The following is a 27,940-nucleotide window of genomic DNA, read 5'->3' as shown; positions in this document are numbered from 1 at the left end:
CTACAGTGGTAAGCAAAACATTATGATGTCACAGTGAAATTGACCTTTGAACTTTTGGATATAAAATGTCATCACTTCATCATTTTATCCTATTAGACATTTGTGTGAAATTTTGTCATAATTAGCGTATGAATTCTTGAGTTATGGCCAAAAACGTCTTTTGTGAGGTCACAGTGACCTTGACCTTTGACCACCAAATTCTAATCAGTTCATCCTTGAGTCCAAGTGGACGTTTGTGCCAAATTTGAAGAAATTCCCTCAAGGCGTTCCTGAGATATCACGTTCACGAGAATGGGACGTATGTACGTACGTACGCACGCCTCGCGGTACGTACGTACGGACAACCCGAAAACATAATGCCTCCGGCCATAGCTATCGCCGGCGCAGAGGCATAAAAATGTGGAATATCTAAGTATTAGTAAGTAAGTAAGTCACTTAACCGTTTTATAACATTAAGCTTAACAAAAATTGTCAACACGGGAAAATGGTGATCAAGAAAATCTTGCAGAGCATTTTGCATTCTTACTTGGTGTATTACTGAGAAGAATCTTTCCATCTCTAACAGCTTTAAGCTTAATGAACATGAACATGAACAAGTGATCGTGACAATTTTTCCACTTTTTTGTATCCTTACCTGTGGGTAAAGGTCAAGGGTCATACGCCTGGACTGACGAGTCACCCTGGCAGGGCTGGAAAGTTGCTGTTTTTTGTTCTCCTCGTCCTCCTCCAGCAGGGCAGGCTGGCTCTCGGTGGCTCCCGTCTTAGTTTTCTTGGAGTTGCTTTTCACAGAAGGAGCAAAGGCCTCCTCCTGTTCTTTCTCCTCCGTCAAGGTGTCCAATGTTGCTGGCGCCACCTCATTACTACTCAAAATCCTGCGGCTGGCCCTTCTTGGAGTGTTGCCCTGTGTGGCCCTGCGTTTGGCTGGGGTGGGAGTCTTGGAGCTGGTCGGTGCAGCATTGTTGGTGTTTGTGGCTTCATCCTCTTGTTCCTGCTTCTCTTCCTCTACAATCTCTGGGTCTGCTGGTGCCTCCGCAGCACTAGTTCGGGTCCTGCGGCTGCTCCTGGTCGGACTGGCCCTCTGGGAAATGCGGTGTTTGGCTGGAGTTGAGGCCCTGGAAGTAACTGGAACTGCAGTATTGTTATCCATGGCCGCCTCCTCCATTTCGTTGTCTTCCACCTCCTCTTTAGCAGGCTCAGGCTGGGCTTTGCGGGTACTCCGTCGAGACGGGCTAGCTGAGACCTTGGTTTCTTTGGCCGGTCTGCCTCTTCTCGATGCACGACTAGGCGAGGCAGGGACCTGAGAAATTGTCTCCATCTCCTCTACCGTCCGCTCCTCTGACACCTCGGCTTCCTCCAGGGGAGAAGAGGTAAAGGTGACCATCCTTCTTCCCCTTGTGGTTCTCGGTGTCGGGGTGGAGGGCGCTTTCTTTCTCCTCTGAGAGGTGGTGGTCTCCAAAACAGGCTGTGGCTCAGGCTGGCTGTCTGTGCTCAACTCCTGCCTCACCTGCTTCTCTTCTTCACCATCTTCACCCTCGCTTCTCTTTTCCTTCTCCTCCCGCTGCTCCTTAACTTCTTCCCTGTTCTCCTCCCGCTGCTCCTTAACTTCTTCCCTGTTCTCCTCCCGCTGCTCCTTAACTTCGTCCCTGTTCTCCTCCTGCTGCTCCTTAACTTCTTCCCTGTTCTCCTCCTCCTCCTGAACTTCTTCCCTGTTCTCCTCCTCCTCCCGCAGCTCCTGAACTTCTTCCCTGTTCTCCTCCTCCTCCCGCAGCTCCTGAACTTCTTCCCTGTTCTCCTCCTCCTCCCACTGCTCCTTAACTTCTTCCCTGTTCTCCTCCTCTATCTCAGCTAAGGCTTTGTAGTGTTGCTGCTGCTCTTCTACAGAATCAGCCGCCATCTCTGTACTGTGGTCTATCTGGGTCGGTTCAGGTGTATCCGTCTTAACAGGCCCGTTCTCTTCTGGAGCAAAAATTACATCATTGACACAGACGCTTGTCCCAGGCTCTTTCTGGTCCTCAACTGGTGTTGGTTTGTCCTCTTCTTGCCCCATCTCCTCCACTGCAGCATCTTTCATTGCCGCAGTGTCTTTGCTAGACTGCTCCTTCCCATCCAGGGCTGCTGAGAGCTCTTCTACTGGAGTTGAGCCAGAGTCTGAAAGGGTTTCAGGTTCTTCAATATCGCCACACTGATCTTCAGCCAACATTACAGGCTCAGCATCTTCCTGTTCTTCAGCCTCTTCTGTCCTCTGGTCTGTCTCCATGTATTCATCTGAAAGGGCGGTTTGGTGTTTTATAGGCTCTGGGCCACACAAGCCATCGGACAAGACAGGCTGAATCCTTTCCTTTTCTGTCTCAGTCCATCCATCTACCTCTATTCCATCCAAGGTGTCCATCTCTGTCACCTGGTCCTCCCCGGAAGCATCTCCAGACAGGGGAGTGTCCTGGTCATCTGTGCTCAGAAGAATGACCTCTGGTGGGGCCACAAGTTCATCACAAACCTCCGCTATTAGAGGCTGGGTGGAGGACTGCAGATCGTTCTCCATAGGCAGTGTGTCCGCCTCTTTATCCCCATCCTCCTCCACCTCCAGCATCAGAGAGAAGCTTTCCTGAGATTCAGAGCTGGGGCCCTCTGGCTCGCTGGTTTGCCCAAGCTCAGTAAGACCTAGCTGAGCGCCATCACCCAGGCCATGCTGTCCTTCCACAAGCTCCAGGGGCACCAGGAGAGTGGTGGAGGGTTTGAGCTCTGTGTAGGAGGTTCCATCATCCTCCCCGTCGTCTGCCTCCATGTCTCCATCCGCCCCAAGTCTCACCATCACCACCTCTCCCTCCATCTCGTCTTCTACCATCTGTAAAGGGGCAAACACACATAGGGAGTAATTTGTACGTGTCCATTTTTATCCTTTTCCTTTCGATTTTGTTTTAGATTAAAGTGACTAACAAAACCATCTTGTTTTCCACTCCAACATACACTGCCCTTTCACTCACTGGCTTTCCTTAGAGCAGCTCAATCTTCTAAATTTAACAGGGATGACAACTTTAGGGATTACTTATATTTACATTTGTACATTCACTTCCTTTTATTAATTAGATACTATTCAATAAAGAACAGATATGATTTATAGAAAATAATTTTTTACCACAGTCTGATTGTGCCTAGGTACAGCAGAGCTTCGCCCTAACTGACCTGAATTTTGTTCTTGAGGAACTACAATTAATTTATGAGGACATTCATTCTGAATTTTTGTCAAATAGGATGGATATGAAAACCTTCCCATAAAAAAAGTTGAGTTTGGAAGAAAATCCACTTTCGACATTAGCTAAACTGAAAATGAACTCAATCCAGCACTGTCAAATTGTGCCAAGCAGCACAACAGAAGCTAAGCTACCACATAATAATTAAAAAAATCTTGTTGTAGGTTTCAAATGCAGCACCAAGCTGTGATTGGTTACCTTCAGCTCTGTCTCGGGTGTGATCAATGAGAGCTCAGCAGCCTCCTGCTCCGATAGGCTAGGCAAAAAGTGGGAGTGTCTTTGTTCTACGAAGAGTGGACTGGGTTGGAGGGGCGGCAGCCTCCCATTACCCTGTACCTCCTCAATGATCTCCACCTCACTGCCAGAGTCGTCCTCCTCCTCCTCCTCCTCATCATCTTCTTCTTCTTCTTCTTCTTCCTCCTCCTCATCTTCCTCCGGACCATCAGACTCCTCTTCTTCTTCCTCTTCCTCAGAGGCAGGGCTAGAAAGTTCTTCACTGTCATTCACACTCACTACAGCTGGAAGGAGAAACAAGAGGCTACAGTCAGATAGTGCACGTGTGTCTGTGTGAGAGAGATAATGTGCATGAGTAAAATAATATGTGTTAATTGCATGCTTATCCACGTGTGTGTGTGTAATTTGCAGGTATATAGTCCCTCACAGTGGGAGTCGGTGCCGCTGGGCTCTGAGGATGTGACAGAGGTAACAGATTTTTGGCTGGTTAACACCGGAGGGCCTTCAGCAGCTGCCTCCTCCTCCTCTTGGACCTCACACACTGGCTCACTGAGAGAGAGAAGAGTATAACGATAGAACATTTTTTAACAAAGTTATTAATTGCTGTAAACAAACAGACATCAATAAATATTCAGCTAAAAAGTTAGTAAAGGGAAGACTTGCACTTCTGGCTCCATTAAAGGCCCTGACACACCAGGCCGACGGTCGGCCGTCGGCCAATGTCGGGCCATCGGTAAGCGTCGGTGTCCCTAGTTTTTGCGGTGTGTCCCGCACCGTCGGCACTAGTCGGACCCTGTCGGCAGCTTTTCGGCCGATTGAGCATGTTGAATCGGCGGCGGAGCCCGTCGGTGAGAGAGATCACTCTGATTGGCACGAGAAGAGAAGCGGAAGTGACGAAAGCAAAAGCAAACGACGAAGTCACAAGCCACAACCAAAAAACCAAGGGCTGACAACGCCAGTGCCATTTGCAACTTCTTCAGACATATTCTTGATTAGAAGTAGCGAAACCGTCTGTGATGAGTGAGAGTGGTGTGAAAATGGTAAGCAAACGCTGCTTTGTTTACGGTTTGTATATCTGCAGTCCTAGGTCTTCCGGTTTCCCTTTTTGAATGACGAATACAGATTTCCCCTCACGCAGGCGCAGAACGTACGTGCTAGTTGGCGGTCGGCTGTAGTCTTTGCGGTGTGTTCAAGTGCAACTTTTTGGACCAGACGCAGGCGACGTGAGGCGACGCAACAGTCGGCCTTCGTCGCCGCTGGTTCTTTGACGTCGGTTTGGTGTGTCAGGGCCTTAAGGCTTACTCAGCCAGATAAATTGCATAAGATGATGTAACACCAATATTAAAAATACAATTATTCAGAAAAAGTAAGAACATTATAAGCTTTAGAGTGAGATGTGGGGGAATAAGAGGAAAGTTGGATGATGGTTTTCATTATATAAATTTTGGCCTGACAACATATCCCTGCCAAGTCTCTGTCCTTACCCCTAAACTAGCTTTCCACTTTCAACTCTATCATAATTAATCTCTTAATTTGTCCATTTGAAACACTGGTGCCAGCTCTTCCTGTCAAGCGAGACTGGCCACAGACCAACCAAAGAAATAGCACAGATCTTTATGGAAAGAGAAAAGGATGTGTACCTGTTGAAGGAGGTCCAGGTGCGTGACGCCTCATGGATCCCCGAGCGGGTGAGAGGAGGAGACAGATCATCACCAAATAGATGTCGCTCAACAAAGTCCGTCAGATCTGGAGGCGAAAAAAAAACCCATTACCATCATCATACTTTTTCCACACATTAGTAACCAAGTCATGAATATCATGTTTCTCAATAGCCACTCCAAATTCAAAAAAACAAAAAAGTAAACTAAAAAACATCTCCAATATAAATCAATCCATTAACATCAACACAGATCAGGAAACTGAAATTCACCAGCCACTTTAACCATTGCACCAACCAACATACTTTTTAGAGTATATAAGAATGTAAAGCATATCAGTCAACCTTTAAATGATGGCTGGCTAACCACCAAAAAAGCAATATTGAGCTACCAGTCACATCCAAAATCTACCACTATCGGAGGACAGTTTTATTTACCAGCGGACTAGGAATGCATAATTTTGGGGTGGGCTTATCACCTGTTGTTTGCTCCGTAGTCTCTTCAGGTTCATTTGTGGGTTCAATGGCTTCAGATGGTTCCAGGTGTTCAGTGAGCTCTGGGGTTTCAGTGGCCTGTGATTGGTCGTCCTTCTGCCCCACCGCTTCCTCGGGTTGGTCCTGACATTCCACCTCAGGGTCAGAGGCCATGACCTCAGCAATGTCCTGGTTATGGTCTAGGAGCAGAATACAAGGATGGGTCAAGCAGCATTTCAAAACTGTCTCTTTTGGATATTGAGAAAATCAGAGCACCAGTGCCATTATCTGATATAAATTAACACTGGAAATGTATGTGAGCAGTTGACTGTTTGAAGGCAGAAAGTAGTATTTAGAAAGTGCAAAGCTATTTTTACTATGTCAGTGTATTGATTACATTGCTGACAAGGTCATGAGTACTTGAGGCTATCGCTGGCTGAGTGGAACTGTTTGAATATTGCTTTTCTGTGGTTGCGTTTCATTTTGTTGGAGTCCCTTAAATGTAATCTAAGCGACCACATCTTCAACTAGCTGGGCGCTTCTCTTTGGGTAGTGGAACAGACTTTCCGAATCACAGAGTGTACAGCAGAGGCGTTTTGTCAATAGCCTTGCACATAACTATGTACCTCATACTGTCACTTTATCAATTACAAATGAAGCAGAAACAGCTGATGATTGGCTTACAGAAGAGCGGCACAAAAATTGGTATTTCCAATTACCTATTTAGTTAGAATTTAAGTATCACAGGATGGTAAATGTCTTAACATGTTTCATCACTCTGTAATATTGATGTGATATGGTCAGCATCTAAAGCACAAAGTTTTCATACTCTGCCCTAATAGTGGGTCACATAGAAACCAATGACAACAGCTCCCCCCAATTTAATTACCTTCATTGTGACTAGATTCCTCTAGTTCTCCCAGGTCAAGGGTCAGTCCATCCTCCTGTTTGCTACTTGACTCAACATCCCCTTCATCCTCCTTTTCAGACTCAACCCTCTCTTCCTCCTCCTGTTTAGCCTCTTGTTCAAGACCAATCTCCATTTCTTCTTCAGATGTTTTCTCTTCCTCTACCTCCTGTCCTTCACTCTGTCTATCCTCTGATGTCGGGAGAGGGCTCTGCTTATTGGCTGTCAGGGACTGTTGCTCTGGTTCTTCCTGTTCAGCTGGAGCTTTAATGTTCACTACCACTACCTCGTCATCCTCCTCACTGATTGGATGCACCTCGTCCCTTTCCAGTTCTTCTGAGAGAGGTGCATCATAGAACTCCAGGGTGGTGTCTATTGACTGGACGGAGGCTTGGCTAGTTTCTAAGCCCAGGCTAAGTCGTGCTGGCATCGAAACCGGCAATGACAACCCTGATGATCTGGTTTCTGCAGGGACATCATGGATAGAGGATGACTCGCTCTCAGAGCCTCTTGGCTGTGGTGAGGGAATGCCACCTTCTGGAGGCATGAACTTTACGTGAGGTTGTTCCTCCAGCTCCTCCTCATCTCCGTTTTCCTCTTCCTCAGGAGGCTGTGAGGTCCAGGTCTGACGAGCAGCCTTGGACAGTGGGGAGCCTCTGGTCAGCAAACTGATCTCACTGTCTGCTGCCATCTAAAGAGAAAAAACATTCAGAGAAGATGGGAAGACACATTTCAGTCTCAAGGGGAAATAAAACAGCAGAGATGGACAAAGCTATCAGTCAGACAACGGAGAGAACAGACTGATCACATATATTTATTTGGACAAACAACTAGGACATTGAATCAAATAGGTTTTTTTGTTTTGTTTAAGGTTGTTTCTACGATTTTTAAATGTAGTCCAATTATTTTGAACTTATGACGCAAACATTTAGCAAAACAACTTACAAAATAATGACTACCCAGCAAGAGGTAAATGTAATGATATACACCATACACTGACAGAGCAAGGAGGGTGGTGTTGATGGCATACTAGTGCACTAACTAGTGCAGGGTCTTACCCCATTGCTCCATCGGATATTGCCCTTCTCTGGTTCAGGTGATTCTGCCTCTTCGATGAAGGTGATGCGGCTCTCTTTACTGCGGAGTGGGGGGGTGATGGAGCGTCCTGGGGAAGCAGAGGGGGGTGGCGACGGGCGTGGGCCTCAGGCTGCTGCGCAGGATGGACTGGGGAGTGAAGGCTGAGAACACTGGGACAGAGGCAGCCAAGGCCCGAGCTCGCTGGGAGGAAAAGCAAAAACATACGCAGTATAGGTTACAAAATGCCTTAAGACTAACCAGCCATGTACATAAGAAAAAAAAAGATGGCACACAAACACACATATATACAGATTTGACTACTTTGGAAACACTGACAAAGAGCACAAGCTGAAGGACAAAACACACACAAAGCAAATGACTCCATAAAAACACTATATTTGTCTACTCACCTTGACCACTTGTGGCGTTTGCAGCAGACTGAGTTCAGGAGCCTTGCTGATGCTCTTGGGAGGAGCCCAGGAGCTGGGAGGTCTGGGGGGGCTGAGGAGTGACCGGGGGGTCTGACAGGAGGGGTGGACCACCAAGTCCAACAGCCTGGGCCACAGGAGGAGAAGGGAGGAATGCAATGCAACCACGATAAGACAATTGACTTGACTCATTAATAACTTATTTGGGTCTTAAAACTTCACACAAGCATTCTGTCAGTCCTCATAGTAAGCTTTCTGGAGCAACTCTAAATTGTACATCTTAATGACATCAAAGATCAAGTGTGTTGGTAATGTCTAGCTTTGGGAGAGCATTGTCCATGTTCAAAAATATTAAACTGTCCAACGCCAGAAGAACAGCAGGTTCTTAAATTGATTTGTATTTCCCTTTACGTTCAAAGGTATGTGTATGGTATGCTTCACTCAGGCTAATATAGAGCTCTTATGTGTGCGAGTACCTTGACTTTCGTTTGGCGGTCATGGTGATGGGGGTTCCCAGGAAGGGATCAGGCAGGGCTAGGGAGGAGGACTTGGGGCTGGGGCTTCGGATATCTGCTGCCCTGGGACTGGTAGGAACGGGTTGAAAAAGGTTAAAATAGGAAAGAACATAGGGTAGGCAGAGAACGAATATAGAACAGAATAGTATACAATACTACAGGACAGAAAAGGTTCAGGGTGCCTGCACTTGTAGGGTTGACAAGAGCAAACAGGTTAGCACATTTTTCTTCAGTGCCTCCACAATGACACCAAATAAATCATACATGCAATAATTACATGTCAGAGAGCCATTCTGGTGTTGTGTGCTCACCTCTTGACTGGGGAGGGCTGTGGTGTGGCTCCCTTGCCCAACCACACCTCCTCTATCTTGGTCAGGACATTGTTGATGAAGCCCGCCCGGGACATCACCTTCTCACTGGTGGAGCGCTTGGTGATGGTCGACAGTGGCTGGGGCCGAGACACTGGACCACAGGGTGTGGAAAGATGTTTTTAATCATTTTTTTATGCTGCTGTTTAGATTAAATATGATGACAACTTTTACTTATTTAGAATTTATTTTTCTAATTCCCATGGATAACTGGCCAAACAGACAACATGACGTCATGTTGAGATATTTCCAGCACAGCTACAATGGAATTTAATTGGAGAAAGATTTCCAACTGGAAGAGGAAGAACAATTAATAACCACTGGTTTTATGTATTTGAGAAAATAATTTCTTGTGTATGAAAACACACATTCAAATTTCAATAGCCCGTTTCCCCATTTGAACTGGAGGGTGCATTAGGAAACATTTTCTCAAACATTGCAAAAATGTGGTTGTAAATTGTTCTTCCTCTTCAGTAAATCAGAAATATATTCATTAATGTGCTTTTACTTGTTTGCTTTACAGGTTACTGGAGATGGAAAAGCAAATATCCAATATAAAGCTAACTTTACTCTGGTCACGTACAACCCACAGCTAAATGGAACAAGTTCACACCTCTTTGGGGAATGTAGAAAATCGCTAACTGAAGCAGAAGTAGATGAGGCAGGTTGAGGGAAAGTGGGTACACGAAAGAGGTAAATCACAACACTTCATCACAAAATAACTAGAAAGCACTGAACATCACAGATTGATGATATATGTCCAAGGGTAGAATTTCTGTTTAATATCCTCCCATTTCCGTCCCTCCCTCCTTACTTCAGCACCACTGCCTACCTTCTCTGTGGATGGTGGAGGGGTGCTGGTAAGGCTTGGCTCTCTCCATAGCCAGTTTCCTCTGGACTCTGGGTAAAACTTTGCCATACTGGTCCAATATAGAGTTCCTGGTGTTAAACCGCTCCTTTAGCTTTGGGTCCCGCTCATTCTGGAGAGGAAGGAGGAAGAGAACTTCATTATACATCATGTGAAAAGAAGTCCTGGTGATTATCTTCAGAGCTACATTTATATTTGGGAAGGAAGGCAGTGGGGATGAGAATAGGTTTATGAACTCAGAGAAATATGTGCACTAAAAATGAAAATGTTCTGCCAATGTGGCATATTGAAATATCACTTTGAGTGAGCTTGTGTGTAAGAGAGAGGGAGAATATCAGTGTTCACGTGTCTTACAATACCTAATGGCTTACAACAAATTGTGGTGTGTCTGCCTAACGTGAACTGTGTGCTGTGTTACGCATACCACCAGGTTCATTTTGAGGCTGTGGTTGAGCTGTAGGGCAGGTATGTAGTTGGCCTGCTGCAGGTAGTGAACCATCAACAGCTCTCTGTTCTGGAGACCCCCAGTTCCCTGAAGAAACTTCTCCAAAGATTCCTGCAAACACAAATCCATGGACAGGTAGTTTTTAAACACAGAATCCCTCATCCAGAAAGACTTACAATGATTGACCAACAAGCAGCAGAATAAATTATATCTATCAGCATTATCACGAGTCATGGTTTCCCCCATATTCAAATATTTAGGTGGACTATCAAGTTTCTTTCATTGTTTGAAGGTATACTGATACAGGTAAAATTCCTGACTATTTAGATCTACTTTACAGTGTAGTACAGTCACATGATGTTTTGTTATTACCTGTACTTGTCTGATTAAATGTAATGTTTCTGACACTCACAAAAATGATGGCTAATTTCCCCTGTCCTACCTGTTCGGTGAGGTCGAGGGGCAGCTTAAGCAGCTCCTTGACGAGGCCCAGCTCCTGGCAGCTCTCATACAGGAAGCCCAGCAGCTCCTCCATGTTGAGGCGACTGGAGTGCTGCCGAAGTAAGGACAACGCCTCTACGAGACACCTGGAAGAAAGGCAACATTGGTTGACTGACTACTATGAAGTTGGTTAAGCCATGATTTGTGGAAGTAAACATGGCATGTGATAACCATCATGCTTGTTCCAAAAAAAGAGTTCTGGTCCCCATGCAAATTCCACGGTCGCCGAACTTCCTCATTGTTGTCAAGCTTGACTGATCATACATTCGCATTTTATGTACTTTGTACTCGCTGTATGTTGTTGTCTGTGTAAGGACACTAGCAAACAGTCAAATAACATTCATCAGTCACTAGAACTGAAAGTACACTAGTTATAAAGAAGTACAAGGGACAACACGCGCACACAAGCGCTCTCTTCATCCCTACCTGTTGTGTAGCAGTACAGAGAGGCAGAGTTTGGCCTGGGACGTGGAGGAGAGCGGGGGCTTTGCGATGTGGAAGTAACGAAGTGCCACTGAGTGCTGGCCCTGGCACATCAGCGCCTGCAGGACGCGCTCATGCTGCCACGCAAACTGGCACTGAGAGGTAGCCGGGTGCAGGAGCAGCTCTAGTGAACTCTGATCAGGGCGAAGGGAAAACAAAAGTGTTAGTAAGTTGGTAAGAAGCAAGGCTCTACAGCAGGTACTATCCAAACAAAGAGGCAGAGGAAGCCGTTGTGGAATGCAGAACAGCTGTATTTAAAAGTAGAAACAATATATATATGGTAAATTTAATATACAGACGCAGATATTCCATTTACTTTTAAATACTTTACAGAAATCAAGCTGTTCTGAATTATACTGGCTCCCTCCATATCTACTTATTTGAATATAATAGGAAAAATGAAGAAAAGTCAGGGGCAGGGGTCTATGGTTACTGTATAGAAGCCTTTATGGTGTGTTTGTGTACTTAGGTCTAATCATAGGTGGGGGTCAAAAGTTACAATATGAACACTTAATTAATCTTCTTGATAAGAAAGGAGGAGAAAATACCAGGGTTGGAGGTCAAAAGTTATAGTATGAATATTCTATTAATGATTCCTTTTCCATTCATAGTGGGTTACAAAAGTGTGAAACGGAGTGTGTACCTGGTGGTCATGATGGTCCAGGAGCCACAGGCCCTGTACCAGTTTGACAAGTCCAATAGGGATGGCGAAGGCCGTGGGGAAAGACTCCACTGATGCTCCTCCCTTATTGGGGAAGGAGTACATGACGTCCAGCAACAGGTAGATCACCTGGGGACAGCAGGTCAAGGCTCATACACACAGTAGGCTCAGTTTAGCGTCTCTGGCAGGATCGAACTTTTCAGGTCATCACACTCAAAACTGATGAATATATTTGATAGTGAAATGTTTGATCTAATTTTGTTTTCTCTGGTTGTGTAGATTCAAGTATATTTCCTAACACTATCTAACAAAAACAGTTTAAACCTGGCTCACAGTGGTGCATGTATAAATGGCATCAAAGCACACATTAAATGGGTGTTATTACTTCAAGGATACAATTGCATGTTTGGCAGCTTCATCAATACTCTCCAGTAGATAAATGTCCAGCAAGGCCTGTGGATCAAAGATAGATTATATTATTCAAACAGATTCTTTACAACCTTGTAAGAACAGATGCATAAATACTCAGTTTGAATAAATGAAATTAGAAAGAAAATAAGTCAAATGCTTACATGTAACGTAGGGGGCGGGTACTGCCCTGTTCCGCCTTCATCTCTTTTCCACAGGTTGACCAAGCGGTCACCACACTGGCCAATCAAGCCGTCAATCATCAGGCAGTCTGCACACCATTTACCCCTGAGGAGCAAACAGGAGAGTGTCAGCTCGTTAGATCAACTTAATGTAATTTAAAGTGTAAACAACCTCCATCAAATTCAAAGATGTGCTTGACAAACTGCTAATGACTCGTCTGTGGTCCTTGGAGGTCACAGAACTTTACCAGTTCTAATTTAAAGTGGACAAAACTCTCAGTAGTAGTGTATATGCTAAAATAAATAAATAAATAAATAAAAAAAAGGTGAGCATCATGGTGCAGAATGTAAACTTAAGTTTGAGACCCTTGTTACAACTTGTAACATCCTCAATGTTGTATCAGCAACTTTGTAACAGTCACTTACAAAAAATAATCCTAACTGACTACCCCCGATATTATTACAACAGAAATTACGTTTTCTGATCTGTCTCTTCAGTAAAACGAAAGATAGAATTTGACAGCACAATGGTACAGCGCAAATGTTTCCAAATAATGAAAGGTGTTGGTTCATGATACAGGTGACACATTGATCATTGTGTAAGATTTGATTCATCTTCATTGATTTAAAGGAAATGCTACTCACTTAGCCAGCCTGGTGAGCTCCTCTCTGCGGATGGTGTAGTAGTTGCTGATGACTGAGTGGCTGTAGAAAGGCCGGGAGATCTGGAGAGCGTCCTCGTCTGGTGGAGAAGGCAATTACAACCCACAGAGAGATATAAAACAGTTATGTTATCCATAATATGATGGCATCTTATGTAGTACACTAATTTGAATAAGCACACAAATAATACACTGTAATGCTTTGGAGTATTAATGTACCACTCCTCCACACCAATAGTCATTTTAAAATGTACAGCTTTACCTGATCCCTCAGGCAGCAGGCCGGTACGACAGAACCAGAGGACCACCTGAGTGTACTGGGAAATCAGACTGGAAACCATGTTTTTGTTCATCAGCCCCACCAGACCTACACAACACAAAACATGTCCACATCCTGTCAGTAACTAAATGGTTCACAACAACACAACAGCAACTTCTCAGTAGCTAGATATCACAGATTGTTTATTGACAGAACACAACACAATGCAAGGATGTCATCCAGACATCAAAAATAAGAATATGAATATGAATCAAACACTGGCGACAGTGTTTGATCTTAGTGTAGTACAGTGTGTGTGTGTATAATTGTGTATGTGTATACCTTTCTGGGTGAGTTCCTGGGCCTCACTGAGAAGACAATGGAAGATGGTGCTGAGGTTACCCAGCAGTCTCTGGCTGTGTTGGAGCAGCTGCATGGTCTGGGGGTCTGTGAAGTTGGAGGAGCTGTCGAACAGCGGTGCACCTGGGGAACAAACACACACACACCAAACATGCATACATTAAAATAATAATACAGACAAGAGCATAGAAATTAGCCATTTCTTGCGGGGAATTTACATTCTTTAGACATGAACAGTTTAAAAGATGATGACAATGGGAGAAGATGAGCATTTCCTATTCTTAGTAAAGTTACCTAAACATCACCCATCAACGACAGTGTAATGAAGCTTAGTTATCTTTGGCCAGAAGATTGACCTTACTTTAGAAAAAGGCCTTTTGCTTTTCCTTTTGATAAGAGTGATGCAACCACATGATCTAGTCAACTAAGAATCACTTAGTAGCCTACAAAGGAATAAAGTGCTAGGGTTGAGGTTGGAGCATACAGAAGCCTAATTCTTGAAAATGGATGCACTCTATGAACACTTGATTGGATCAAGTCACAAATTAAGATCAATGTTAAGACTCAAAAGAACCTGATTTTTAGAGTCCTTTTACACAGTAAAATGTATATATAAGATTCTACAAGACTTGTCCTGACTCCTGACGTGTCCAATAGGATGTTATCAATAACTTCTTAATAACTTTTGATAAATAAATCATTATGAACATACAGATGCCATCTAGTTCCTCCTTGGTGTGGACTACTTTGTTCCAAGCCCACTCCAGGATGTAGCGCAGGTTCAGTGCTGAGCCTGGTTGCTCTACAGAAGAGACAAAAAAAAAAATAATAAGAGTTAGAGTTGTCTATGGGAATGGGGACTGTGTTGTGTGTGGTGAAAACAGTGAAGATTTACAGCCAATAACATGAAGTTTTATTACCATGGATGCTGTGTGCATGTGTGAGAGCGTCAGCAATAAAGAGTGCGACACTGACTGAATGACTTCACCAGATACAGGCTGGCCTGTGTGTGGGTGGGTGAGACAGGGTGAGTCATTTTAGAGACAGTTTTTGAGAGCATGACTCCTCACCCTCTGCAGTCCACTGTTTGATACAGCCAGTGATCAGTCCCAAGGAGCTGGTCTCCACCGCTGTGGACAAGATGGCATCCAGCTGCTCCTCCTGAAAGTCAACATCAAGTCACAGGCATAAATGAATATCAACTCTTGGGGGGATATATTTAATCGAGAATTGTAGAGGGTGAATAAAAAGTTGCACATTTAAAAATAAATTACAGAAACAAAGATAACTGCAAGTGAGAGCAGCGCAACTGATTGGTAAAGCGCAAGGGTGATTTGGCAGGGTTGATCAGTGCTACAATTTTAGTAGTATATGCTATCCAAAGGAAACTGCAATTCAAAAGCTTGCCATTTAAAGTAGGGCTTTGAATTATTGTGACATGACCTGACCTGATTTCTTGTTCCAAGGACAAATGTTAGCCTAGAGCCCCATTTGGCTGCTAGTAACATTAGGGCCGCAGCTATCGATTTATTTATTTTTTCATTTCTTTTAAATCCTACATTGAATAGTCAAATAATCCATAATCAAACACATACTTATCCCATTTCAGTGACAAAAATGATTGAAAACTCAAAATGTCACTTTTTGACCAACGCACAAAAGTTCCACACAGTGTAATCAAGTAAATATCATAGCCCAATAAAACAAAAGTATTAAGCTTTTCAAAATGTAAAAAATAAATAGATCAAATAGGCATTTATTTTGAATGAATTTAACTGTAGTCAGTAATCCCACTACACTAATATGCCACTTTGTGTTGTGTGCCACATTGTGGGTCTGTAGGTGTGTGGCTGTGTACCTGAGAGATCCTGGAGAGCTGGGTGTCAGCCAAGCATAAAGACTGTGTGTGGTTACCAGTGTGTGTGTGTGTGTACCTGAGAGAGGCTGGAGGGCTGGGTGTCAGCCAGGCGAGATGAGAGCAGGCCGGACATGAGGCAGCGAGAGTAGCTAGTGGAGATGATGTCACTGGAACAGGGAGCAGCTTTTTTCAAGAAGCTCAGGGTCTGTTTAAAAAAAAAAAATGAAAAGGACCAAAGTTCCCATTCAAATCAACTTTGAATATTCAAATCCAATTTGAATAGTAAAAACAGCCTTAGGTATAAACACAAGCTACTTCATGGTCATTTAAGAGACCAACGCAAGCAAAAGGCATTATATAAACACAGAAACCTAATGTCAAGTAAAAATTCTAACTCTTTGCATGCCATTTTTGTGGTTATGTACATTCATATGTTCAAATTTTATTCAGGTAGCGAGAAAAAAAAAGCACTTGAATGCACTGCCTAAGAATTTCATGGTCAGCTAAAAGCCTGTATGAAAGGAGAATGAGACCGAACATGAGAAACTCACCTCCTTCTGATACCCAGAGCAGGTTAAGTGCACAATTCCAGAGTTGAGCAAACAGGTAGCATCTGTTACGTGAAGGGAAAAAATAACATGACCATATAGCCTTTGTTTATCAGTCTATTAACCTTATTAGTACACTTCAATTGCAGTCAATGCAAAACATGTACATGCAAGTAAATTACAGTGCAATACAGACAACTAGACAGCAATATACAGAGAGAACTGGAAAAAATAAGTAGATTGCACTGTATGTTTGTACGTTTATGTGTGACATGCATGCATCTGAATATACTTGATGAACAAAGCACTAGAGAAAATGAGGAACGGTGTGCCTGTGTGTATTTGGGTATACACAGACGCACACTCACATCTCTACACCTACCGAAGTTGTATGTGGTGGGGTTGAAGAACTGTTCTGGCGGGGGGCAGGTGAAGGGAAGGCCCCTGCTGAGGCTGCGGTCATGCACCACCACATCCAGCAGGGGGCGTGGAGACACCATCTCTACCACTGGGTCCAGAGACCACACTGCCAGGTAGGGACAACTACGCAGAGACTCCCCCGTTCTGACACGCACACACAAACAAGAGCGTAAGGACACAGAGATATGGAAAAACAGTGTCACAATAAATCAAGTTATCAAGCACTTTATCAACTTCAATACCACATTTTTCCTGCCAATACCAATTCCAAATACTTATATTGGCCAATACATAAACCAATATTGTTATGTTCAGTAAAAAACAGCTTTTAAAAATGTTCATTATGATGTGATGATTACTATGTGGGAAATCCATTAGAAATGTATGGGTGGGTGTCCAAAAAAAAATGAAATCCTAAGAAAACAATTGAGTGGTTATGAATAAGGCTCCACTGTACCTTAAGGAGTCTGGCATTTGTGCATGGTACCAACGGTTGATGTCAAAAACCCCGATGTAGGTGGAGGGGGTTCCCTGACCGTAGGCCTTCACCTGCCAGCTGAAGATAGACACACTGGTGTCTGGAGATGCAACTGAGGACACAAGGAGGGAGAGAGGAGGAGAAAGACAAAGGGAAGGGGGTGGGGAAGCAGATGCAGAGAAAAGGAAGAGAAAGATTAGGGCTGTTGTCCATAATATTGTCATAAAATATTGTCAGAAAAGAATTCCCACAAACCCCAAACTGGTGAGCATGAGTTTTTTCTATCTGAACAAACAATGGGCCAAGTGTTTAAAGATTCCAATCCCCTAGTTTGACAAAACTTGCTGTGTCACAGCGCAGAGCGTCTAAATATCAACACTGTTTTCTTGCCAGTTTGGTACTGCTAGACGCCTACATGAATTACCTACCACACACACTATCATCTCCCAAAGGCAGACTCAGGGTAAGCTGGCTCACCTTCGTTCATGCTGTCGTCCCTGTCAGGATGGGGTCGGAACTTCTCGATGGTCTGGCAGCTCAGCAGGCGGGTGTTGGTGGCCTGGGCCCTGAGGGGGAAGGCTGCTCCACTCACCTCCTGACTGTAGCGCTCCTCACAGTACTCCAGACCCTGAGGGACAGAAAGAGAAAGAAGGAGGAGATAGAGGGAGAAAGCAAAGGAAAGAAAAGAAGGATTGAAGATAGGAATAAAGAAAAAGACAAGGCAAGTTCCCATCAAATTCAAATCTGATTAAAATATCTGTGAAACAGCTCAGTAATTCAGGAACAAAAGCCCACAGACTTTGTGTCCTTAATATTCAAAAGCATGTGTGACTGATGTGCGGAAAGACACATAATTTACAAATGATACAAAATTGGCAATCCCGTGCCAGACTGAAAGTTTGGATAAACAACTTTCTGCTGTTAAAAACCTACAGACCTCGTAGAGGATCTTTCCAGAAGCCAGACACTTTCTTTCGCTGAAGGCCAGCTGTAGAAGGTGGAGGCTGACCACATCACCCTCGCTGGAAGAAAGGAGAAAAAGAAGAGAAAGAAGCACTTTAGAAAAACTAATTTCATAGTCGTTCTCATTTTCACAACAGATTTTTAAACGTTGTCTGAACTGACAACTTCCGTACTTAAATCAAGGATTTTTTTAATGAAATTATACAGAATTTTCCACACATGGTTATATTTAACAAGGGGACAGGGTAAAATTAAGTAACCAACATTTGAAACTTACAGGTCCTGAGCAGACTGGACAGCCCAGAGGTAGCAACAGTTCCTGGGGTCGTTTTCTGGCTCCTGGAAGGTGAAGGCATACACAGGCACCCTGCCACCCTCCAACTGGGAGTGGTACCTATACACAAACAAACAAACACACACACACACAGGGAGAACAAGAAAACACATGACAGTCATAAAAGGGGCAAAACAAGAAAAACAAAAAAGGGCAACATTGCTAGAGACCTTCCATGGTAGGAAAACAGGGATGTACAATTACAGCTAAAATGATAATCCTAATTACTTTACTATATACTGTGATCACAATTAGGTTTGGGGATATCAAAATGGACCTATTTATGATATTCCTTCAATAACGATACAGAATATTATAGTTGTATATCAGTTGAAAGGAAGCCAAAAGACAGCTGCACTTACTAGATATGGCCCTTAAACAACAGGCGCCTATTTTGCACTAAATGTGATTTCCTTCCTTTATGCCAAAACTTTCATCTTAACCCAATTAATTAATACTATTGATTCACACCCGCACATCCCATCCCTTTCACGTACATCATTCCTAATCTAACAAAATGTGGAAACCAAAAGAAAAACAAAGACTCACTCTTTCTTTAGCGACTTCATGTTCCACAGCTGCAAGTATCCATCAGAGAAGCCCACTGCCAGCTGGTTGGTCCTGGGGATGTACTGCAGAGCGGTGGCCCCGACTCCACTAGGCCCGTTCAGCTGGAGACACAGGTGTCGGCCCTGCCTGCTACTCACCTCTCTAAGCCTGGGGATCTCTGCTGGAGATTTGGTCACCACCTCCAGGTCTGGGAGAGGAAAAGATCAAGAGAGGTAGATTTAGAGAGAGAAAGAAAAGAGTATGGCAGGCAAAACAGAGAGGAAGATGAGCACACTGCCTGCTCCACCACTCATTCAGCCTCTGATCTCTGCCTGAGACTTGGTAACCACCTCTAGGTCTGGGAGAGAAGATGGGGTTAGAGATAGAAAAGAAAGACAGAAAGACACTAAACTGTCCTGCCTGTTCGCCACCTCATTCAGAAAGAATGAAGATTTGTGTGAGACTTTGTCACCTCAAGGTATGACAGAGGATGATAGGTGAGGGTTATAGAGAGAAAAACAGAGAGGGTTACAAACATAGCAACTTGGTCACCACCTCTAACTCTGTGAGAAAAGACTGTTTAGTGAGAGAAAGAAACAAGCGAAAGAGAGGATGAAACACACACACACACACACACACACACACACACACTAGCATGCAAACACAAATACAGATATCCCACCACACACACACGCTCCTCACCTGAAGCCTCTAGTTCGCTCTGGCTGCAGGACAGGTCGTCCAGACAGAGGTCCACCAGCAGAACATGGCCGAGGTCTGTTACTATGGCGGCGATGCCAAAGAACCAGCGCAGGCTCTGGTGGAGGTGCTGGGTGGAAGTGCTTGCTCCGCCATAACTCACCAATGGCTCAATGGCTGTAATCTGTATGACACACAGGGTACAAGGGAAAATAAATAAAACACAAATAGACTCAGGTTTTGATTCCACGTTTCACATTTCGCTGTTGGGGTTCAAATTCTGTACCAATTCTGTATGATAGCGATATCGGCTACTTGTTTATATTTGAGAAAAAATTAAAAATTATATTTTCTTGATCAGTGGTGGTAGCTCTTTGACAACATTTGAATTCAAACTAGCACACTCTAACCTTTCTGATTATTTGCTCATTCTGGTACATCCCAACTTGCTGTGATAGCCCAACTCTGTAAGTGAATATCAGAGGAAACACAGATGCATAGCCAACTCACCCTGCCTGGTATAACCACAGCTTTGACCACCCGTGAGAGGCCCAAGTCATAGAGACACAGCATGCTGCCCTCTGCTTCCTCCAAGCCGACCAGCAACCCCAACCTAGTAAAATTAAATAACATTTCTATTAGTGATAGTTATGGACTTGCTGTTAGACATTTCCATGCCATTATTATCAATTATATTTTAAGCACCTTTACAGTGGAAAAATGGGGAGACGCATGAAATGTTCTGATAGCTCAGTCCATGAATGCTCATAACATGTATCTGCATAGGTTTGAATACCAGCTCATACTAAATTGTTGCACTTCCTCACAACCAGGACCAAGCAGACACAAACAGATAGATGGAGAGATAGTCATTCAAACAAATACACTGTGAAAGGAGCCCTGACCTCTTGAGCCAGCTGAAGTCCCGGGAAGCAAGGACACTGGGTGGGTGCTCCCCTCCGCCACTGAAGCAGTAGGCGGACAGTCGTTCCCCTGTCACTGCATGGACCACCTCCAACTGGGGCCCACAGGCCAGCCAGGCCAGCCCGCTGCGGCCTTCACACACACACACACACACACGCGCGCGCGCACACACACAAGAGGAGGGAAGTTAGCAGGTTATGATCTAGGATGATTATCATTAAATTGAGTTACAATTATCCAAATTATATAACTCATAAACTGACATTCTTCCCAGGTTGAGCGTTGTGCTTGGTCCAACAAGAATTCTGGTCTCAGTGCTGGTTACATAGTTGCCCAACTTCTGTGTTGTTTTCAAAGAGGCTTGTTTTTGGCATCATACAGAGTTTTATAATTTCAACAACTACAAAATGATCCAGAGTGAAGTTTTCCTTGACTGTTGACGAGGGGCTTTGCTGCCTGAATCCCTAACTTTACCCATCAGTTGGGAAACTGAATAGTATTCACTGAGAAACGGCAGCAATTTAATCCTAGATCTGAAGCAGCAGCACTATTAAATCACAGAAGTTAGGCAACCATTGAACCAGCACTGGGGCCAGAAATCTTTAGGCCGAGACCAATTAAACTGATGGTCAACAAATTCATCAGAACGTAATCAGAGTTTCCTTGAATTCCTTGGGTGCCCCAGTTGTTGTAACTGCTTTAAGAAAAATATGAAACCCAAAAATGAGTGAAGTTCCCAGAAGGTTTCTTACATCAGGCTTCAGAAACGATTCCAATAGCTTTATTGTGCCCATAAAGACTGTTGTGGCAACGTAGAGTCTTCAACCCTCTCATTCCTCATAGAAACCCTCCCATTAGGAATTCTGCCCCTGATTCTCAGCAGAAGCAATTACTTCAGCCCCTGCAGTGATTAGTCAACATGGGCTTACCGACAGTGAACTTCCCATGTAGCACAGAGTCCAGGGTGATCTCATCCTCCCCCAGAGCATCTATGGTCACTCCGGGGAAAGGCAGCAGGCTGCTGGTGACCTGGGCGGTCAGGTCACGCATCTTTCACTGTACACACAACACAAGAACATGTGTTAGAGAAGATTATAGCAAAAAAAGAGACACAGAATTATACATAGACAGTAAGCAAGTGTAGTTAGCCAGTTAAGGAAAAGGGAATAAGAAAATACACTATATAACAAAGTGGGTTAGGTGGTCCAGGACAGCAAGGTATATTGCCAATAGCTGTTTTTTTTAACAGTGTTTAAGCATTGTATGGTGGGTTTTTACTTTAATTAAACGTGTGACATTGACATACACAGCAAAAATGATGTTTGTTTACTGACATTGTTCTGACAAAAATATAGTGTAGCAGCATGCAACACAGACTGAAGTAACTAATGTTCAAAGCACAAAGGAACATAACTCCATAAAATTGGGTTCCAGAGTGTAGCCATTTGGTCACATTTTGCGACTGTTTCCAGTAGTGCCTCTCTGAAATTTTGATTCACGAGTTTCCCTAAGAAAACAAATATTATAGCAATGTTTTCTCTTTTCTAAAGCAATTGCGGTTGAAATTACATTAAAATGTTATGCCTAAACAATCCCAGACACAACTACACACATTAAATGCATTTCTCTTTGACGCACAACAAACAGTCTAAGTGTTAGCTTAATGTACTTTTAACCTTTGAAGAAATGAGTGGTGAATAATGACAAAAAGCCAAGGTAATGTTGGAAGCGTTCAGCTAATGTTTGTAACACTCCAGGCAGGGATCTTTCTAGCCGGTGGCAAGCAGAGAAAATACACTGACCAAACTAAAACACAACGGCAGCTACGCCATCAGCTTAGCTCTCTGGATGTGCATGATTATGATCTTTCACACGTCAAGTACAAGGTTTCCATTCCATTACTGTTATTTACTTTTTCATCTGATTTCTCTGTTCATCATAAGGTATTGAGGAAAGTCACTTGCTCCATGTACTTGTATCCCACACCTGAGTATTTTTTTTTGTATGTTCCAATTACCCAGCTGAAGACTGTACACTACATAATCAAGTAACCAAATTGAACAAAGAGAAAAAGAGAGAATAAAAGAAATTAAGGGTGGAAGATCCAATACATGTACATCTTATTCTGAATCATAGCATGGCAAATTCCTTTACTGACTTCTTTGTAGAAAAAGCTGACAAGCTAAGGCAGAATGTGTATTGAAGAAGACACGCACCTAAAACCTGTATGCTCATTAAAAATTATACCCTAAACTTGTAATTTTTAATTTAATTGAGTTGATACCAATGATTTGAGAAGCTTATGATCCATTCATATTGATAAGGCTTCAGGCACAAACTGACTTGATGGCAAATGACTAAGAATTGCTGCGAGTCATTCAGCAATTTCCATTTGTCGAATATGTAATACTTGTCTAACCAATGTAATTTGCTCTGAAAAGAGGGTAAAATTATGCCAATACATAAAGACACTTGATCTTCAATGGTCCTAATAGTCGACCTATAGCCATACTACCTGTATTGAGTAAGCTGATGAAAAAGATAGTGTTTACGCAAATTCAAATTTCTTTTACTAAAAACAAATGATACCCAGCATGCTTAAAAGGGCACACTACATGTGCAGCACTGGTAAAAAAAATCAGATACCTTTGCTGGCGACCTCATTCTTTTTTGCTACAAAAGTCGTGGGCAGAAGGCAATATATATTGAAAATATTGTCTTGATTCTCTTGAATCTTAGCCTTGAGAGGGAGAGGTAAGGCTAAGAAGAAGAAAAAAAGATATTTGCTAGCAGTGTACACTCACATCTTGCTTGTAGATCCACATCTAGACTACATATTTAAATTGACAGTGAAGCAAATCTAAACATCTACTTTGTACATTTCTTTGCCTCTCATGATGTTAGCCATGTCAACTTTTGCATATTTGGCCATCTCTGGTGTTAATAGATGTTTTATAAAAATATGAAAATTAATAACACTGTAATTCCAACAGGCATAAAGACAGACCGGTAGCATTACTAGTGAAGTAGCTGGATGCCCCACATGTATTTGTAGCAGGATAGCGTCTAAGGCAAACCAGTGTTTCCCATACAATGTTAATATTTGTGCGGCCCACCCAGGTAAATTAACAGCTCCAAGTAAATGTTTGTTGTGGACTCATTTGGGTGCTGTGATGCATGAAGCTCACGGTTCTCACCAATGCACTTTTCAAACAGCGCTCCTGGGATATCCTGGCCGCTCAGTTGGTTAAGACGCATACCATGTAATCATGGTGTCCTGAGTTCAAATCCGGCCTGGGACCTTGGTCGCATGTTATCCCGCTCTCTCTCTCCCCCAAAGTTTCCTGTCTCTCTCTACTGTCTCTCTAATAAATAAATTCATAGGTGCTCCTCCGAGTCATGGTGTTTCTGTGCCAACACAAAAACTGAATAGTACAGTTTAAGCCTTGATAATCAGATGGAAATATAATAATCAGCTAGTATGTTACAATGCCATTAGCTTGTACTAGATTGAGAGACTTTAGTGCATGAAAAAACATTACTGGGTGCAACTGGGCTTGCTAAATGAAATGTCAATAACAAGTTGTAAATAAACCCCTCTCCCAAAGCCGCCGAAGTAAACTGACAACCAGTGGGAAATACTGCAAACATTCTGGGGGCCTTCTTTTGCACAATAAGAAAGTAATAAGAATTGAGACTGCACTGTTTTATTCAGACTACCTCTCACTGCAGGGTTTTAGAAAGGTTTTGATAATATATATCTCTTGCTATGGATACCAATTTCTCCAAAATAAATTGGGAAGCCATTTTGAATTTGGATATCTTTGAAACATACTAGCCTATGAGATGAATACAAAGTGAAACCCCTTCTACTAAAGCTTCTCCAGGCTTTATCTGCTCTGCTGGGTCTTACTGTACAAAAGAGGTCTTTCAGCTCTGCTGCAACCCCAGTTGTCAGCAGTTTGGAGTTCGCTTCAACATGACAGCTGCAGCACGTCTGTCTGCAGTATGTCAGCTGGTTTTGGTACTGCGGAAGCCATCGTTGAGAGCATAAAAAAGGTACACAGAAAAGTGTTCTATGCATCATATGGGACTATATGGGTTCAATGTAAGGCTTCTTTCTTAGTTTCCATTTACATTCTTCCACTTAGCCATATCATCCAAAAACAATTTCCTTCCATTGTCATTCAGATGGAATTTAATCTGTAACGTCTTTATGATCATTTTTATATTTACTGCTTATGATAAGCACCTTTTTAATACATACAGTCTTTATTCTAACTTACTAATAATAAATATGATGGTCAGAACTGCAATTGAATGTAGATTTCATACTATTAAACCATCCAGTTTGACTAAAAAAAGAACAGACTAGAATAGTTTCCGAGCCTGGCTTTTACTGGTTAACTGGTATTAACTGGTTAATAAGTGAGTCCCACACCTTGCACACCTGTTGGTCAAGGCAATAGCAAATTAGGCCTACATATAATGGGAAATCTTCGATCTGAGACAAATCCCGACACACCAAGCAGCAGTACACTGTCCTTCATCACCTGCACTGCTGTACCCCCCTCCAGCCCCAAAATTATTAGTATTTCTTCTATTCTGTTTCATTCTTTGATTTCTCCTAAATCTCTCTCTGGTTTTCTCTAACTTGTGTCCTCAGAGTTGAGTTACCAGTTTGCACTGCACAACTCAAAACATTTCAACCCTTCTGTAGTGCAGTGTAATAGTGGTGATGTACAACAACACACATAATTTCAGATCAAAGTACTTGTTTCTTTGACCCATGAGGTTGTGATTTTTTGACTTGTCCGTTCGGGCAATTGACAAATACCTGCCATCTGTCCAAATATTTCTTCCACTTGTTCCAGAAAAATCAGTTAATGTCAAACACTGGAATGCCTCAGTTAAGTGTTGCATGTCAAAATTTTCTGACAGTTTTACTCTTTGAAACCTTTTAAGCCCCTGTGAGACAGTGTGCAGCCTCAGATCCTCGGGCAGGTTTTCCAAAATCTAGGCTTAAGACAAAAGGTTACCCGACTTTTGCCATCAGGGCCCCAGGTTTTGGAACAACCTGCCTGGGGAGCTAGACTAGCAGAATGAGCATAACATTTTAGAACATTTCTTAATACTTTTTTAAATAGACTTGCTTTTATGTGATGTCTTTAATCCAATTGTTTTTATTATTCTATTGTTTTACCCTCTTATTATCTCTATCTTATGGTGCCATCTTGTTTTTACACGTTTTAATTAATTTCATGAGAATGATGTAAAACATAAAATAAAGTCTATTATTATTACTAGTATTGTTTTTGTAATTATTATCAATAACGTTACTTTCTCTCCCATACTAAATATATTACTATTTATATAATGGCTATATGACCAAGATATGACCAATGTTGTTTAGACTTATTTATGCTGTCCGTCAGCCTTGTGATTGCACTGGTGTTCCCACAAGATAATATTATCTTAAACAGCATGGTACACAGTTGTGCATTCAAGGCCAACTCAACGTGTGTGTAACTTTCCTCTGGAGTTTCACAGTACAACACTGGACACAATACTGCCCTCCGCGACCATAATGGAAAACAACACCAAGGATTCAAGTGAACTCCCGCGCAACAAGCTTGCCACTTGGCAGCCACGCCATGACATGCAGACCGATAACGGCATTTTCCAACTCAGTGAACCGATCAATGCACTTCATAACGTTGCAACACTGTCACAGAACAGACGCAATTTCTAACGTTACCCAATTAGAGACATACGTTGTAACTTTGCATCTAGGGTCAGCTAACGTAAATCTAGCCTCCCTAACTAGCTAGTCTAGCTGTCACATGGATGTCAGATTCGGTAAAGTTAGTATCCCACATGCCATACCATTAGCTACATTAACTGCCTGTTAGCTACCGAAATTAGTTTCAAAACTGTTCAGATTTAAGCATCAACTAGCTGTGTAACGTAATAAATGCAGCTACCCAACTATAGTTAACTAGCTAATGTTAGCTCGTTCGTTAGCGTCTCCAGAGCATATTGGCTACACTTCATTACACATTAAGACCAGTTGTTAGCGTGGACCTAGCTTGTTATAATGTAAACAAACAGCGGACGATTATCCAGCACAGTATGCAATATTATAAACACACGCTACAATAACTAATGTTTAAACTAAAAACGGCTTGCGTTATTTAAATACTGAATAAGCGCCGGTGCCTATGTTTGCTCAGTTAGGTTAGGAAGCTACCAGTTAGCTTGCAAGGTCATGTGGGATTATCATGGCACAAGCTATTTCCTGGAACACATCTTTTCCGAAGTTATTTGTGTGAAAGTTGTCATTTTGGGAATGGCAAATGGTCACTATGTCTACTTTTAACTTGCATACATTTATCAGTTTTGCACTAGAACAAATCAACTGTCTAGTTGGCTATCATTTAACTCTCGGTTAGCATTTGAAAAGCAGCTAGCTAACCGGTAGCAGATTGAGGTAGTTTCCAGGATACGTCGTTGCGTTCGCTGAGCTGATGATGGCTAGTAGCCACTCGCAGGGTGGTTAGTTTTTCCGCGACTCACTCTTCGGCTGACAACCAGGGATAGTTTGTAGCTAATATTAACATCATGGTACAATTGCTCATCGTCACCCATGTGAGTCAAGTCTTGAATGTAAATCTGTTTGTGCGTTCAAGTGAGTTTAGTGAGCTAGCTTTAGATTAGCTCGCTACCTGCTATCGCTAGCTGGCGTGATGCAATGTGCGGCTAGCTGCTAACGACATTAACGTTACCTGTCTGAAGATGTTGACGGCTGTATCAGAGCAACGAATGTTTTGTTTTCCTTTACGAATCTTACGATTCCTTCTTTCCTCTGTCATAATCCGCTCCGCTTCAGTGCACAAGTCATGTGTCGAGCCGTCTAGGCACTTTATTTTGACTAACAAACACGAAACGCCTTGTTCAGGCTAAAGCTTCTCCAATGCAAGCGCCATTTCCACGGTAGGAAAGTGCTCCATACGCAACTGAGCGACGCACTTTCCAAAGTCCCGCTAACGTCAAGCCGTAATGATGGAACAACGCGAGAAGAGAATACGTGCTACACAACATGCACAGGGAACGTCTAAATAGTGTTTCTATAATGAAAAGAGGAAATAATACTTCAAATAAAAATAAAAATGTTCAATTGTAAATTCCAATTTACATAAATGGTATTTTGCTTGTAGGATGAAGAGATTAATTAAAAAATAAATCTTCAGATCTGTATTTCATTCACTGAGAAATACGTAAAACCAAAGATAAAGCTTTCAAATTTAAAGAAAAAAATCAGCAAACAAATGATGAATGATAAAACCGCAGAAATCTTTTTTAAATTGTCTAAGGAAGCGCTTGGAGTTGAAACATTTAGGAATGATTTTAAATTGAGACAGACACGTTAC

The 27,940-nt window shown here is 42.8% G+C and overlaps 1 protein-coding gene across 1 annotated transcript in view; it reads right to left on the bottom strand.

Annotated features, from left to right (window-relative positions):
* ahctf1 (AT hook containing transcription factor 1) overlaps positions 1–27,473 on the bottom strand; it is a 31,491-nt gene extending 4,018 nt beyond the window's left edge. Inside the window, 36 exon segments of the mRNA XM_078283023.1 lie at positions 635–2,842; positions 3,447–3,766; positions 3,910–4,031; positions 5,123–5,228; positions 5,619–5,813; positions 6,503–7,211; positions 7,579–7,701; positions 7,703–7,798; positions 8,008–8,152; positions 8,502–8,609; positions 8,852–9,002; positions 9,741–9,888; positions 10,201–10,332; positions 10,664–10,808; positions 11,149–11,339; positions 11,849–11,995; positions 12,263–12,319; positions 12,439–12,562; positions 13,102–13,198; positions 13,381–13,485; positions 13,720–13,860; positions 14,450–14,539; positions 14,808–14,898; positions 15,672–15,800; positions 16,147–16,208; positions 16,526–16,707; positions 17,021–17,153; positions 17,519–17,669; positions 17,979–18,063; positions 18,282–18,398; positions 18,888–19,095; positions 19,590–19,770; positions 20,097–20,199; positions 20,492–20,642; positions 21,440–21,566; positions 27,296–27,473. Of these exon segments, the coding sequence (XP_078139149.1) occupies positions 635–2,842; positions 3,447–3,766; positions 3,910–4,031; positions 5,123–5,228; positions 5,619–5,813; positions 6,503–7,211; positions 7,579–7,701; positions 7,703–7,798; positions 8,008–8,152; positions 8,502–8,609; positions 8,852–9,002; positions 9,741–9,888; positions 10,201–10,332; positions 10,664–10,808; positions 11,149–11,339; positions 11,849–11,995; positions 12,263–12,319; positions 12,439–12,562; positions 13,102–13,198; positions 13,381–13,485; positions 13,720–13,860; positions 14,450–14,539; positions 14,808–14,898; positions 15,672–15,800; positions 16,147–16,208; positions 16,526–16,707; positions 17,021–17,153; positions 17,519–17,669; positions 17,979–18,063; positions 18,282–18,398; positions 18,888–19,095; positions 19,590–19,770; positions 20,097–20,199; positions 20,492–20,642; positions 21,440–21,560 (7,374 nt within the window). The 5' untranslated portion in view covers positions 21,561–21,566; positions 27,296–27,473.
* Positions 27,474–27,940: the final 467 nt, after the last annotated feature.

This window comes from Centroberyx gerrardi, chromosome 1 (genome assembly GCF_048128805.1).
Source record: "Centroberyx gerrardi isolate f3 chromosome 1, fCenGer3.hap1.cur.20231027, whole genome shotgun sequence".
NCBI lineage: Eukaryota > Metazoa > Chordata > Actinopteri > Beryciformes > Berycidae > Centroberyx > Centroberyx gerrardi.
The sequence above is the reverse complement of the archived record's forward strand: the minus strand, read 5'-3'. Positions and strand labels throughout refer to the sequence as shown.